The following is a 14,563-nucleotide window of genomic DNA, read 5'->3' as shown; positions in this document are numbered from 1 at the left end:
AGTGATTTATAATCATATCAAGTCAGTAACATTATGCTGAATACTGTAGAACTTTCATTATAAGAGTTTTAGTTTTGCACTGGAAATAAATTGAATTATCGGCTAATTGTAAAATTTTCCGTCAGTAATCAAGCCATTGCTGTTAGTTTATACTTGCTCTGAGCAATCATTTCCATACTTCAGCATACCTAAAGGTGTTAATTTGCACGAAGCTGCAGTATTTGTTGAATCACGGAGGAAATTTTCGCTAAATCGGATCTGGCTGGTCTCAGCCAGATGGTCAATAAACTTCAATCCACACCATATTCTGCACACAGGTACGTGACTTGGAGGTGATCACTGCAGTAAATGTTGCAGTATTTCCTGCAAGTCTACTGTGCTCCAGATCACGAATCGTCTTTTTTTTTGCCGATCGGCGATGCGCACGATGTCACTATCAAATAGTAATTAATTATATTAAACTACCTATACTCCAAAGTAAGAGTGGACAACCTCGCAAAGCTTGAGAGAGAGTTTTGGCCCAAAAGAATAACATTGTAGATTACGACGGCGAAAAATCGATCGAATTCAAGGTATTTTACGTTATTTTCACTAGAAGACATGGATGAAATTTGCTGCCACTCTAGTGTTTTCTTGATTAGACCTACCCCTACACATGACTATAGTTTGTAAGTCGATTTGAAGATATCGATTTTTTGGTTTGCGGACCCTAATGTAGAGAGTTCAGCTGCAAACAAATTACCCTGTAGAGAGATCAGCTAGAAGAAGTTTACCTTGTAGAGAGTTCAGTTACAAAGAAACCACCATTTTATTATTATTATTATTGTTGTTGTTAACTAGCAAATCCCACTAGGGGCAACATGCTAATGAGCATTACAATCACATATTATATTACTTACAGCGTTCTTAAATGTTTCGAGATCTATTGTGTCGATGTTTCCAAAGGTAATATTATTGTGTTCTACTACTGTAGCCAGTGAAATGTCAGACATGTTGTATGGGAAGGTACTCTTGTTATGGTGTATTGTTACATGTAAAATTTTACATTATTGTAGATATCGAATTCCATCATCCAGTAGTTGTCCATCTTGCTAGTGAGTTTAAATCATCTTGAAGTATTTTATAGTCTTGTAGTGTTTTAATGGTTTTGTAAATAAGAATATCATCTGCAAAAAGATGAACCTCACTTTTGATGTTGGCAATGATGTCATTGATATAAATCAATAATAGAACTGGTCCAAGAACAGACCCTTGGGGAACACCAGATGTTACATCACAAATGGATGATTTAGAACCTTCTACTATCACTTGTTATGTGCAACCATCGTGTAGAGAGTTCAGCTGCAAACAAATCACCTGTAGAGAGTTCAACTACAAATAATTCACCCTGTAGAGATATCAGCTAGAAGAAGTCACCTTGTAGAGTGTTCAATTATAAAGAAACCACCATGTAGAGAGTTCTGTAATAATATACGTTTTATATATATTATAATTTGTACATTTACTGATAAAATCAGAAATATTTAACATCTGCTTTATCTTTTCTTCTTCCTGTGGTAAAGAAAAAAAAGACAGGTTAAAAACTCCACAGCTGGCCTATGGCTGACTTTGGGGTATGCAAATACAAAAAGAAGTGAAACTTAATCCAAAACAGCCAAGCTGTAAAAAAAAAGAGTGTGGCCCTCAATAAGGCTATGGTGAAAAAAGATGTGAAATTCTAGGTGGTGATCAAGAAATGGCTGTGATGGTAGGTTAATGGTAAAATTTTTAATAATGCTATTCAGGTGAATTTTGTGCAAAGACCAAGCGGCACCAAATTTACCTGAATTGTCGTTATTATTCTTTTTACCATTAACATACCATCACAGCCATTTCTTGGCTGCCGCCTTGGATTTCACATCTTTTCCACCATAGCCTTTTTGAGGGCTGCACTCTTTCTTACAGCTTGGCTGTTTTGGATTTGATTACTATTACTTGCAACAGAACTATTTAGTTACAGTTACATATTACCCATAAAATAAAGTACCTATAATAATAATATTACATAATGCTTTATAGTACACACATACAAGCATGAGCTTAGGTACACATACAGATACAAGAATTGACTATACACATGGTGTACTAAAGGTCTGTAGGCTTGTGCCTACAGCCAAAAGTAGTAATTATAACTTAATAATAAACGATCACATGATAAATTGTCTAAAACATTATATCACCTTGTGTTCAACAGCTAAGCTGTCACGTGTGTAACCACTACCTTATCGCGTGACATGATTTTGTTGCTTGGCAATATGTAAAACTTGGATATGAGTAAGGAGTTGGTGAATAAGCTTCATTCAGTAGACTTCATTACTTTGTTGTGGTTAAGCGTTACTCAGTGGATTATTAACAAGATTAGTAACTTCGTTATTTGTAGTAATAATATTAGCCTTACTGTTAGGAAACATGCTTACAAAAACAAGGTTAAGTTCATTTTGTGCATCTATGTAAATACACTTGTCTATGATTCTTGATGTATCTATAAGAATGGTATCTTCAACTCTAGATAAAAGTCATAAAGTCAAAGGCAGGTAGTACTTGAAGCTGTGACTGACCTTGGTGGATGGCACAGTCTATAATGATTATGGAAGTTGTTCATTGAAATCCAATTGCTGCAAAGATTTTCTGTTGATTCCAGTAGAGGTATTAAAACTGCAAAGCATCTAAGTGATAACATGACCAACTTTTGTAGCAAACCATAGTGGACACCATCATCTCTTTCATACATGATGCAGTAATCTATTCTTTTCTTAGCCTTTGAAGCTGAACATGTTGTTACTGTTCGACAAGTGTTTAGTAGGTACAAGTGAGGGTAACAGTTGTAAGCTGACAATGTTATCCCACTCTGTCTTAGTAAGTCTAATTCTAGTGGTTGTAAGTCAGAATCTCTGCATGGATTACCAATGAGGAATATTTTATCTGTCACTAAAACCTTTCCTTTCCTAAGCGAATGTATAAGAAGATATTATAAGTATAACAGTACGTACGGTTAGCCTATGTGTTACTCCCACTAGTCCTGTTCTAAAAGCAGATTTCATGATTTTAAGACAAGGTTATAGGATTAATAGTGCTCAATGTCTCCTAAGAATTAGGTCATTTTTCAGTTTGTGTGGAAATGTATGTACATTGTTGTTGAAATTTTGTTTGATTTGCAAAATCCACAACAAAAAACATGAAATTGTTATTTATGGCAAAGCACTTACATATTGTGTCTCTGTTTTGAGTGCATTCTTAAATACCAATCCAGTTCATGGCTGTCTGGTACAAGAGTCAGTCTTGCAGTATCCGATAACATTTGCGTGTCACGTACTCTCTTTACTACCTGTTTGTATGTTTATTAATTGTAAGTACTTTTATAAATATACCACCCTTAGCTTACCTGCTTCTCTACTCCTTGTGATCCATGAAAAAGCTTAAGGATGTCACCGTTTGCAGTTTCATAAGGAAAACAACTATTTGCAAAGAGTGGACCTAAATCTCTGACAACTTCAGGAAGATGTAACATTGAATGTACGTTTGCTGACATGTGGTGTTTTCCTATGTAAAGAGAGCAAATTAATGTGCCTTTGTGTATAGGCTATTTTTGTGTAGGCACTTACCATACAAAGTAGAGAACAAGTAACAATATTTATTTAACAACAAAGAACTTTGCCTTGTATCACACATCCTGACAACATCCTTAAGTAGCAAATAAATAGCTTCGACAAAAAGTAGATGATGTTCATAATAATTTTTATCAATCAGACCGTACAATACAAATGGAGAGTAGTGCAAAAGCCATGCACGGAGTTCATGAGCTAGAAACAGCAACATTATTATGTCATCATTTTGCTAGTACACTATATAATGTAAAAGTCTCTACATATGAGTGTTATGTAGCAACTTGTAATGATAGTTTGTATGGCTTACATAGTACCATAATCATATAACTAAAACACTGCCAACCACTGCATGAACATAATTAGCAGGAACCATGCTAAGACAATCAGTATAATATAAACTACACCCAGGCTTGTTGTGCAGCTAACAATGAACCGAAAGTGATAAATAGCTGTTGTGCACACAGTTGTACCAAGAGGTAATAAGCAAGGTTGACAGTCCCTCTCTATATATTAGCAAGAGTTAATGATGTGGTAGGTGCAAAAGATGATCCCACACAAAATGAATTTTGTTAAATGGTTTCAGTAAGGAAGGGGGTCAAAGGTTTGTCAAAACTCAAAAGGCTTCGAGCTAATGTGTGGTCAAATACAAAGCTATCCAGTCTAATATAGAAAGCTTAAAAGCCTTTTGACTTTATGGGCACATTTTCCTAAGACTATGTATAATATATATATACAGCAGTTGGGTACATTACTCTGTCTACCATACTGATATTATTAACCCTTGGTTGTACTTGTACCAAGTCGTGGTTGTTTGTTGAAACCAACTTTATATGTAGTATGGCTGCTGATTAATTTCCAGTGCCCACTAAAATAATAGCCACATCCTTGACAACATGAATTGTGCTGGCCATGCAATGATGCAATAATTGAGCATTATTTGTGGGTTTATTACTAGTAGTACATGATTTTATACCTTTCCAGAATTTCCTGGTAGTTTTAAGACTCCGCGGAGTTCTTTTGATTTCAACAGGTGGTTTAATGGTGCAAAGCCGTTTGTCTAAATCATCAAATTTATTGCCAATATACCAGAGCTCCTTGCTGTGCTTTGATTCTAACCACAGCTTTAACACCTGTCTACATACACCTAACAAAGAGGCATGCATGTAGTCCACTGCACTACCATGAATGATATCATAGCATGGAATTGCTCCTAGCCATGAAGGTCCCTTTACTCCACATCTCTATAAATGACATCATTATTCTTGAACAATTGTTTTAGAACGTACTGTGGAATCTGGGCTATCTGAGGTTGTAGCTACATCAATGGTCATTTAGTGAGTCCGTGGTGGTCCACATGGATCATCTTCTATATATGGATATACTTGAATGGTACCACTGCTACCGTCACAGCTTATTCTGCAACCTATAATTCATGAAAACGTATTTGTGTAGCTATGCATGCATATGAATTATTTTGCTTGGAAATACTGACACATGCATGGAAGTCAGTCAGCAAGTAAACTAAATTTATTACAAAAAGTACCCACTGTAATGTGGTTGCACTAAATGAGTCTGAGTAAGGCTAAAATCATTTATGCAAAACAGGTAGTTAGCCAACTATATTTATGCTTAGGGACCCGCCGATTATGCTGGCATAATTTTGAGCATAATAGGTACCTAAAAGCATTGAGCATAATGCCAGCATAATAGGTTAAATATTTGTACGATAGTATAAATTCTTGCTGGAAAAATGACAATTGCAAATAAGATCGATATACTCTAATAGAGCAGTCAGTAACTCTAATAGAACAATCATCAAACTGACTGTTTTATTAGAGTATATCGATCTTTTCTCTTATATGCAGCAAGAATTTATTATTTATGCTCCAGCCACTCCTTTTTTTTTCTATACAATGTTAAACTAGTAGCAAAGCATATGAACTAAGGCATGAATATTGAGCATAATCGAGCATAATAGGTAAATATTGAGCATTAATTTAAGCATAATAGGTGAATTTTTGAGCAGTGCAGCATAGCATAATAGGTAAAATTATGAGCATAATCGGCGGGTCCCTATTTATGCTTTAATGAGTTTTCAGGTCAATGTGCATGGACTAATGCCTACCATAAACATTGTATTGGACATATCTATATACACACTTAAGTTTCATAACCTTTTTGCAAACATCTACTACATCCCCAGTATCCATTAAATTGAATGAAGTTTAACACCAATGCTTTTGCTGGCAAATCTGACACAAAGCACAGTAGAAACACTTTCCAGACAAGCTGAGACTGGTTAATAACAATACCTACAGTATGTAGCAAACACATGCAGGCAACTACATAATATACTGCAATTGGTAAAATGTGACATATATCATGACCAATTTTCTAAAGTCACATGCACGAGTACACACTCAGTGGACATTATTTATAACTAGCCTTCTTGTTGAAGCTTCTGTAACTCTTTGGCAACTGGTTTCAAAAATATTGTCATGTCGGGCTTCACAGATCCATACCACAACCCAGCAAATACACGGTTTTCTTGAACAAATCTACAATAAATCATATATCAAACACATAATTATAAACAAAAATGAGCAGTTTAATTAAAATTAGTACTTGTACATCTGTTAATATAATATTCAGCAAATGCATTTAAGTATAGTTTACAGTATAATCATACATACAAACTATAAGAATATATATTCACATATGGTACATGTATACCTCAGTTTGAAGGGTAGCTCATTTATGGATAAGTATAGAGGCCAGAATGAGTAGCCAGATGAATGAAAAACTGGAATGCCATCTGTATTAAGTGACAATGTAATATAGTTTTTGATCTCTTTTGCTCTATTACTTGACACTAGATTTTTGTACAAGTCTCCAGAGGTTATATCTGTATACTTATCCATTGAGATATGATCCAATGCTTTATGAAATGTGTCTTCAATTAGCGAATAGTTTCCTAGGAATACCAATAATATACATCATGCATAAATATAATGCATGTATGCATGCCGGCGTACAGTAAAAATTTAATGATTAAGTACAATGTTTTACGATTAAACTTGGTGTTTTGAATTGAGGTGGCGATTGCACCCATAAGGGTGATTTTTCAACATTCGGTCATCTATGGTATCACTTGATGGTATAGTTATCAACTCACTCTCGATGATCTTTTTTAATTGCTGCTCTATTGGGATCTCAATAAATGATGACCAACTGTCATTGCTGACTAAAGCTGCCTCACAGTCAGAATTAGGGCATAGTGCACAATTCACTTCTACTTCAGTTGTGCAGCTGCTGCAAAAGTAATGAGTTATGTGTACATAGCCAGTAACAAATTGATCTAATGACTTTCTTAAACAATACACTGACTCTGCACAATGATTAGGAGTAGGTAAGTGAAGCTTAAGCAACTTTAACAAGTCTGCTAGTGCATCATTAGTCAACTTATGTTTCATGCTATATTTCAATATAAGCACATTGCTTGTTAATGTATTAAGTGAAGAACCTTCAAATAGTTCCAGGTTGGTTACTGTTGGTTCAGATGTGTGGACGTCAGCATTGGTGTCAGTGTCATTGATATCATTACTGTCACTCTCAGTGTCATCACTGTAGTACATGTGGTAGTCTGGTTCTCTACAATCTATACAATCGGAGTGGTTCGCTAAGTGGTTATCTTCAGCCTCATCTAAAACTATGCAGCTTTGATGGCGGTCAATCGGATTATGAAAGCTACCATCAAGGTTATGGCCTGTCTGATGATCGTAATAATCTTGCAATGTACTATCGTCATATTCCGTAGCCTCGAGCTCTCGATGAGTGCTATCATCGAAATCGCTCGAGATGCATTTGCGCATGCTCTCCTTCCTAAGCCGATAGCGCGTTGTTCTACTGATGCACTGCTTTGTTGGTTCGCTGCATACGATTGCTTGCCATGTAGTATCTTAACAGCGATAAAGATTGTTACGTATCGAGCCGGTTACTAAAATAGCTATTATTGCACTGCATGAACATGCACTCCGCCGAGCAAATTGAAACGGAAACAATTTTATGCGCATAGCTACATCATAGCTACTATGTATAGTCACGTGCTCTGTTTAATTGAAAGCGGGCAGTATACGTTCAATCAAGAAAAATTGTGCAGTTACATAACTTGTTGTTTGTGAGCAACTAACACAATTGACGTAGCTAGCTACTGATTGTATATGCAGGATTGTGCTTGAGCTATTTAAGGGAAAGCAAGTGAATAGCTACGTAGCTAAAAATGACGAAGAAGTTCGCCCTTGTGGAATGGATAGCAGACGAGCAATTTGGAACGAAGCCCGTGTCAGCAGTACAGGATGCAGACAAGGACAAGCTGCATGTAGGGATGAAAACAAAGATGAGGTATCCTGTCAAAGGGAAACGATACTACGACGTGGAGATTCTTAAGTTATCTGGTTTGTTAACAATTGTGTTTGTTGTAGTGCACCTATCAATGTATTGCCCCACTACCCCCCCTCGGGCATATATGGGGCTATAGTGGGGATTTGACACAGCCGAATGTCAAATGCCCCATAGTAGGGCAAACCTATCGTGTCGTATTCCCACCGTTGGCCCCAGTTGCAACGCGGGATTAACTCGAGATTTGACATAGCGAAGGAAGTTACAACAAAAAATATTTGGGCACTTACTGAACGATCGTCAAATGCCCCATAGTGGGGCAGCAGTTTCGTGTCAATTCCCCCTGTAAAGCCCCACTTACGCCCGAGGGGGGGGGGGGGGGGGTGGTGGGGCAATACATTGATAGGTGCATAGCTAGCTAGCTAGCTGGCTATGGCGTGAAAAAAAATCGAGTTTTATTATATACTCTTATAGGAGATTATCATTCGTTGCAAGCAGATGCCCAGAAACTAGTTGACTATGAACTCACTAAAGAAAAGTTTTTAGGGTGTGCTGTAACTTCAAGTTCATCGTCAGAGCCAGACCATGTGACAAGTGACGCTACAATTGCCAAACCACTGCCAAAAACGAAGAAAACCAATACACCCAAGTCAGTGCCACCTAAAAAAAAGAAAGGAAGTGCTGAACGAGAGGAAGAGATAAAACTTGCATTGCAAAAAGCAAAATATATGGATTCAAGAGCCAGCATGATGGATATCACAAATAGCACGGAAGTGGAAAAGCAAAGTAAGTTATTGATAGGCTGCATATCAGCCATACATGTCAGTTTGGTTAAATATAGCTACTTTAGCAGTTGACAAGGAGAAGCAAAGTAAGTTTGTTATTAATTGACATTAAATAATGTAAATTACGTATATGTTAACTGTATAGCAGCTGAAAGAAGGGAGAGGCAAAGCAAGAAGAAAAGTGAAAACCAACGTAAGTATTTTAACAGACCTTGTGCATTATATATATATATATAATATTTTATTCAATGTATGAAATTTTAACGCTGTTACAATAACAGTATGTTGATTATATTGTTGGATTTTATATATAGCAACCTCTGCTGCAAACTTCACAAGTACTGATAAATCCAATGTAAGATATCTATATCTGCTAGGCATATATTGTTCGGCAATATTAGATTATGTATGTGGGTAGCTACAAATGCGTGACTGCATCTAGACTAGGTATTGGTAAATTGGCTACTTTTAATCATGAATATACTTACAGCAAACCTTTATACTAACTATTTTTAATGTTAATTTTTAGGTTACCTATGTATCAAGGTATGACTATGATCAATATAACTATGTATGGAAGCTATGAAAATGACAGTGACAGCTATTGGAATGCACAAAATTATTTGGTAAGTATGCTCGCATTATTTTGTTATATAGTGTAAGTACATGTTTCATAAAATTTTTCAGGATGACTCATACTATGAAGAAGAATACAATCATCCGTACACTGACTATTCTGTAGGATTTATCATTAGATGATACAGTACAGCAATAATACCTTGTGTTTTACAGGGTTATAATACTTCTAGTCCATTTCCAGGATTAGGAGCACCTGTGGTATGTAATGACCACTGTAAGCTAACAATTGTTCATTAATAATATCACAGCATTATGATTGCTGGTCAAATCTAAGTAGTAGCTCTGGCATGGTAAGCAAAATAGAACAATACTACACATGCAATGCATCTAAGTTGTACAAATCAGGGTAATTTATCGTCATCGTCAAGCTGCAGTAGCACTACTGGAGCCTTTAAGGTTTGATGATAAATACTTCAGCATTATACATGCATTAACATATATTTGTAGTGCTCAACCAGCTCATTGTCATCCTCATCAGCTAGTACTTCAAGCAGAGCCCCAAAAGTATGCATCCATTACATTAATTTCTGACACATCCTGTGTACAAATATTCAATTATAATGTTTATTCCATTTTAGCATTACTTTACTGAAAACTCAACTTCTGCAAAGGTACACTAAACTTATTACAACATTACAAGGTTACCATAAATATAATTTAGAGACTTCATATGGAAAGTACAGCTTTCAAAAAGGTAATAACTATTTTACAGTAGTTCTGTGACTGTCATTTACTTCAACAGGAATTGCCTCCTCCTATTGAATTAGTGGAAGGATATGGTGTGTTTATCACCAGGAGAGCATTAGATGATGCTGTAGATAGCTGCCGCCATACTGCTACCCGGTTAATGCGAAATCTTGTGGGAGTTTTCTTCTCGGATGATATTTTAAGTCGGTCAAATGCCTGTGGTGGAGGGAAAAAAGATCATATAGCATTGGATCAAGATGTACATGTACTTGGGGCATGCTACAGTGAGTTATCATACTGTAAATATTGTGGTTACCTTTTATTTTATAGAGTTTGTTCTCAATAAGTTTCCAAGCACTGCAAAAACTGACTTGAAAGATGCAGTCAATGACTGTTGCTGCAATGCCAGACGGAAAATAAAAAGGCAGTGACCTAGTGCAAGAGACAGTAACATTTGATTAGCTACTTGTTATTTCATTACTTTATTATTATAAATCAATGAATATTTTATGGTTACCTAATGAACATGTAGGGTGGGTAGTGAATGCCATGTAGGAACCTGTAGAAGCTCTGTAGAAACCCTTACAATTGCTGGTGCATTACAGAGATATAACACATATGTGACAGATAAGTGACGACCACTTGACAAAACAGAACAAGATAAGTCACAGTTTCAAATACAGACCTGCCATCACCTAGAGACAGATCTGCAAATCCTAATCATGTGACAGACCTGTTTCATGGTAGAAATTTGTGTATGGGTAGGTAGCGTGTTACATTTGCAATTAATGTAACTTGAGTTATATTTAATGCCTGTTTTATTAGCGTATTTCGTTATATTACTTAGTTACCACCAAAGTAATAATTATTATGTAACGCGTTACCCCCAACACTGTTAATAAGCGTGGTTGACTTCTGTTGTCAATAATGTGGGTGTTTCTGCATTCAAAAGCTTGTTTAAACTCTTGAATGCTTTGTAGGACTTTAAGTAACATTTGTAGAATGGCAAGGATACTGAAACGCCTCCATTTGAGTGCTTCTTGTGGCAACACTTCAATTTGTGGTAACTATCAATTGATCTACACTTGAAGAAAGATGGAAAGCCAGCAGATTGATGCTTTTATCTAGAATTGTTCACCATCAAGAGCCAGCCATACAAATGCCCCTTTTTTTGCCACAAACCTCCACCACCAGACAATTCCACCAACTACATTATATTACCATCATCACACACCCAACATTATCAAGAATGCTTTTTTTACAGAACTGTTAAAGAATGGAATGGGCTGCCACTATGCAGTTATGACGAATTCCTGGATCAACCTTTATAAGTCAATTTATATGAATATATATCAGCACACATTGCTGTCTTTCCAACATAATATGTGACCGGATTTGCGAAAAGGTACCTTTTTCACACATTTGACATACCAGCAGACAAAATGCCATAACTGTTGACTCCTTGCACTGATTGGCTTTCTTTTTGTATCAAACTGTAGCCACATAATGTAGGCATACTCATGAAATATTACAGACACATGCTTGCAATGATACAAAAGTTACAAAGTTTGAAAGTTGAAAAAATGGGTCAAATTTTATGTGTGAAAAAGGTACCTTTTCGCAAATCCGGTCACATATGATCATGATCATAATCATCACCTTATAGCATTAATTTATTTGCCTCAATCGATTTTGGTCTAAGCTTGTATAAAACATACAGAGGGTGATAACACTACTCATCCACATCAAGTCCATGCTTGCTTGATGAAACTGGCTTGCTCTTTTAGAAGCACAACTACTTTCCCAGGATACATTTCAATGTACACTGTGTACATTTAGATGTCTCCCTGTAAAGAGGTATACATGGCAAATGTATACTCTGGAATTCCTTTGATCTGAGGTGTCAAAGTGTTACATTATCACAGTATCACTTTACAGTTCATCACATATACACAGATATACATTTTATTGTAAGTGTGCCCAGTCATATACATGGCATAGTTATGTATATGCTTTATGCAGAAACAATTTCATCATCAGAACACCCATTGGTGAAATTGATTTGCTGAAAAATGCACCACAAACCCAGCTACAACAGAACCTCCTGAAAGACATTATCTGCTACAACAATGCCCACCTCCAGACCATCTTACACTTAACTTTGATGGACGAAGTCACATAGTACTGTATAATTTGAACTGTACAGAGACAATAATCTTACAGTATGTAGATTAATTATAATGTTCATGAATAAAATTAGCTATTTTTAGTTACTTGTAATTTTAATATTCTTTGCAGTTCTAGAACATTCTCTTAGTGTGACTAGCTATATAGATGTGTGCTGTGTTTAATACTTTCAGAGTGTGAATTAGAGTGAATTATAAGTTTATTGATGTGAACTCAGCTTTTGTAAATTAGCTGCTACTGAGATATCACACATAAAGCAAAGCGACACTGATTGATCATTCAGCTGATTTGTCAATTACACAATAGCTACGTACCTAGCAATCAAGCGTGAGGAATATAGCTATAGCAGAGAAGCAAGTATCAATTCAAAAGATTGTATGCCAACTACAAGGCCATTCAAATCATACAACTGTAAGTTATTAACAATAATAGGTTCTACAAACCTAAATATCGTGGGTTTTTTTTTTCAAATTTACTTGTATGTGTGTAGGTCTAACCTGGAGTAGTGGCGAATTTCGTCCATCTCATGATGGATACAAATAACTTATAACCGAAGTACAAAACTATGTGCAGAGTATGATGTGATTATTGACCAGCTTTGAAACTAAGGCGGGATGATTCGGTTGCTTTACAATTTATCCGGGTCTGACCTACATTTTGATTACGTGCAAATTGAATTTATTAGTTTGATATTATTGTTTTAGCTCACATGTGTATGTTGTAATAATCACTAAATTTCCTTGCGTACAGCGAAGTTTATTAAGACGACGTATTCTATTCCCAGCTTTTTCGTGAGCCTGACCCAGTTATCGGGATAACAGACGCACTTTTAGACGCGCTCACTTAGGTCCATTTTTACAATACAAGCCAAACTTGTATTGCGGCAGCCGGGCCAGATTGTTTCGTCAGCAACGCTCCATTTTGTATATTAAGGCCTTACAGCAAGAGCACCAAAGTCCTGTAGGATACTTGGTCCTACAGCCTATTTAAAGTTGTTACATAAGCGTTTTTGAAAACGTTTCCATCACTTAAGTACTGATAATGATATACCAGCTAGCGTAACTCACCGGTTATCGACCAGTTAACGTCTCGCGCGTCATAAATCAGCCATACAACGTTGTAGAACAGTGAAATTTTCAACACAACTAGATAAAGTATCGCCCAAAACGTCTGCTAAATATCAGTCCCACAATTAGAACTACGCAAATACAGTGGTGATTATGGCTAAGGGCGTACGTTCATCTATAATCGACTTACGTGCATTTTCCAATTAGCTATTATCGACTTTTTCCAAGAAACTGGTGAGATCGCTAGGAATTTCATGAAGCAATACAACTATGCAAACAGTATAACCACTATTACGAGAGGGGTCTACACCTAAAAAATGAATCCATTTGAACCTATAGTTCAAGAGTTATGCACAGACAAATTAGCTAAATTTATGTAATTTTACAGATTCCACACACATACAAGTCATTGTTAACTTGTAAGCACTGGCTGTGCATCCACTTCTTGCACCATTCATTAGTACACTCAACCCACTCCCTCATCAGATTTCCAGCACTTGACAAATCATCCTGGTATAACCCAAAGCATATGGCACATTCATTACTAGAAATGTCCTTGTCTTGTACACTATATTGATCTTCGTCTTCTATTTCTGAGTCAGAAGAAAGCTCAGCTACCACTGGTGCCTTCTGTGTCTTGTTTGTAGACCTCTTGTGTTTCTGTGCTCTTTGCTTTGCTCTCTCTTCATCCTTCTTTCTTCTCGATTCAGCTTTTCTTTTCTTCTTCTTTCTCTTGTCGTTTTCTATCTCGCTCCTCTTTTCTCTTTGCTTTCTGTTCCTCTTCTTATTTTTCTTTTCCTTTTCAATTAGAAGTGCTAAAGACTCAGCACTTGCGAGCACTCTAGCAGTTGATTTAGATTTGGTGGATGTTTTCGATACTACTCTTCTTTCACCCAAAATTTCCCGAAGCTCTGACACAAACACTCTGGTATTTGCTAGACTAGCTGAGAGACTGTATGTAAGCTGTTGTGGTGATGGTACTACATTTTTCTTGTCTGCTGCACTGTCCATAGGCTGTTCTGGTGATGGCACTACATTTTCCTTGTCTGCAGTACTGTCACGTTCGGTACTAGTATTACAGTTCGGTGGTTCAGCTTGCTCCCCATTTACCTGTGTCTCTAAGACGGTGCTCGATGACAAATTCTCTGGAAGGTCA

The 14,563-nt window shown here is 36.5% G+C and overlaps 4 protein-coding genes across 4 annotated transcripts in view; 2 read left to right on the top strand and 2 right to left on the bottom strand.

Moving 5' to 3' along the window:
* Positions 1 to 2,338: 2,338 nt before the first annotated feature.
* Positions 2,339 to 4,588, bottom strand: LOC136247187 (uncharacterized). Its single transcript, XM_066038828.1, has 5 exons — positions 3,642 to 4,588; positions 3,422 to 3,579; positions 3,246 to 3,364; positions 2,598 to 2,984; positions 2,339 to 2,544 (listed from the first exon to the last, which is right to left on the bottom strand). Exons 1-5 carry the CDS (start codon positions 3,853 to 3,855, stop codon positions 2,367 to 2,369), a joined length of 1,056 nt encoding a protein of 351 aa, XP_065894900.1. The 5' UTR covers positions 3,856 to 4,588; the 3' UTR covers positions 2,339 to 2,366.
* A 169-nt stretch (positions 4,589 to 4,757) lies between these two features.
* On the bottom strand, positions 4,758 to 7,516 carry LOC136248044 (uncharacterized). Its single transcript, XM_066039860.1, has 7 exons — positions 6,820 to 7,516; positions 6,511 to 6,618; positions 6,378 to 6,459; positions 6,090 to 6,202; positions 5,819 to 5,956; positions 4,931 to 5,067; positions 4,758 to 4,885 (listed from the first exon to the last, which is right to left on the bottom strand). The coding sequence occupies exons 1-6, from the start codon at positions 7,514 to 7,516 to the stop codon at positions 4,976 to 4,978; spliced, it is 1,230 nt and encodes a 409-aa protein (XP_065895932.1). The 3' UTR covers positions 4,758 to 4,885; positions 4,931 to 4,975.
* Positions 7,517 to 7,923: 407 nt separating this feature from the next.
* On the top strand, positions 7,924 to 10,664 carry LOC136248043 (uncharacterized). The gene is made up of 12 exons (XM_066039859.1): positions 7,924 to 8,098; positions 8,517 to 8,828; positions 9,374 to 9,453; positions 9,515 to 9,565; positions 9,620 to 9,664; positions 9,715 to 9,756; positions 9,812 to 9,862; positions 9,914 to 9,970; positions 10,045 to 10,077; positions 10,128 to 10,160; positions 10,209 to 10,437; positions 10,484 to 10,664. Exons 1-12 carry the CDS (start codon positions 7,924 to 7,926, stop codon positions 10,582 to 10,584), a joined length of 1,209 nt encoding a protein of 402 aa, XP_065895931.1. The 3' UTR covers positions 10,585 to 10,664.
* Positions 10,665 to 12,449: 1,785 nt separating this feature from the next.
* The window catches only part of LOC136247186 (uncharacterized), a 45,363-nt gene continuing 43,249 nt past the window's right edge, over positions 12,450 to 14,563 (top strand). Inside the window, exon 1 of the mRNA XM_066038827.1 lies at positions 12,450 to 12,751. The gene's annotated coding sequence lies outside the window, so the exon portion shown is untranslated. The remainder of the gene's footprint in view (positions 12,752 to 14,563) is intronic.

Source organism: Dysidea avara, chromosome 2 (assembly GCF_963678975.1).
Source record: "Dysidea avara chromosome 2, odDysAvar1.4, whole genome shotgun sequence".
Taxonomy (NCBI): domain Eukaryota; kingdom Metazoa; phylum Porifera; class Demospongiae; order Dictyoceratida; family Dysideidae; genus Dysidea; species Dysidea avara.
Note: the sequence above shows the minus strand (reverse complement) of the source record. Positions and strands in the feature narration are given on the sequence as shown.

Bases quoted from the DNA above. Each gene is read 5' to 3' on its own strand.
- LOC136247187 (XM_066038828.1), bottom strand. From the start codon at position 3,855: ATGTTGCTGTTTCTAGCTCATGAACTCCGTGCATGGCTTTTGCACTAC. The intron at 3,580-3,641 runs GTAAGTGCCTAC...CTCTTTACATAG, and splicing joins CTTGTTCTCTACTTTGTATG to GAAAACACCACATGTCAGCA. The intron at 2,985-3,245 runs GTAAGTGCTTTG...ACATTCGCTTAG, and splicing joins TCAAAACAGAGACACAATAT to GAAAGGAAAGGTTTTAGTGA.
- LOC136248044 (XM_066039860.1), bottom strand. From the start codon at position 7,516: ATGCGCAAATGCATCTCGAGCGATTTCGATGATAGCACTCATCGAGAG. The intron at 6,460-6,510 runs GTAATAGAGCAA...CACTTAATACAG, and splicing joins GTACAAAAATCTAGTGTCAA to ATGGCATTCCAGTTTTTCAT. The intron at 5,957-6,089 runs GCTAGTTATAAA...TACATACTGTAG, and splicing joins ACAGAAGCTTCAACAAGAAG to GTATTGTTATTAACCAGTCT.
- LOC136248043 (XM_066039859.1), top strand. From the start codon at position 7,924: ATGACGAAGAAGTTCGCCCTTGTGGAATGGATAGCAGACGAGCAATTT. The intron at 9,757-9,811 runs GTAAGCAAAATA...TGTACAAATCAG, and splicing joins TAAGTAGTAGCTCTGGCATG to GGTAATTTATCGTCATCGTC. The intron at 9,863-9,913 runs GTTTGATGATAA...ATATATTTGTAG, and splicing joins GCACTACTGGAGCCTTTAAG to TGCTCAACCAGCTCATTGTC.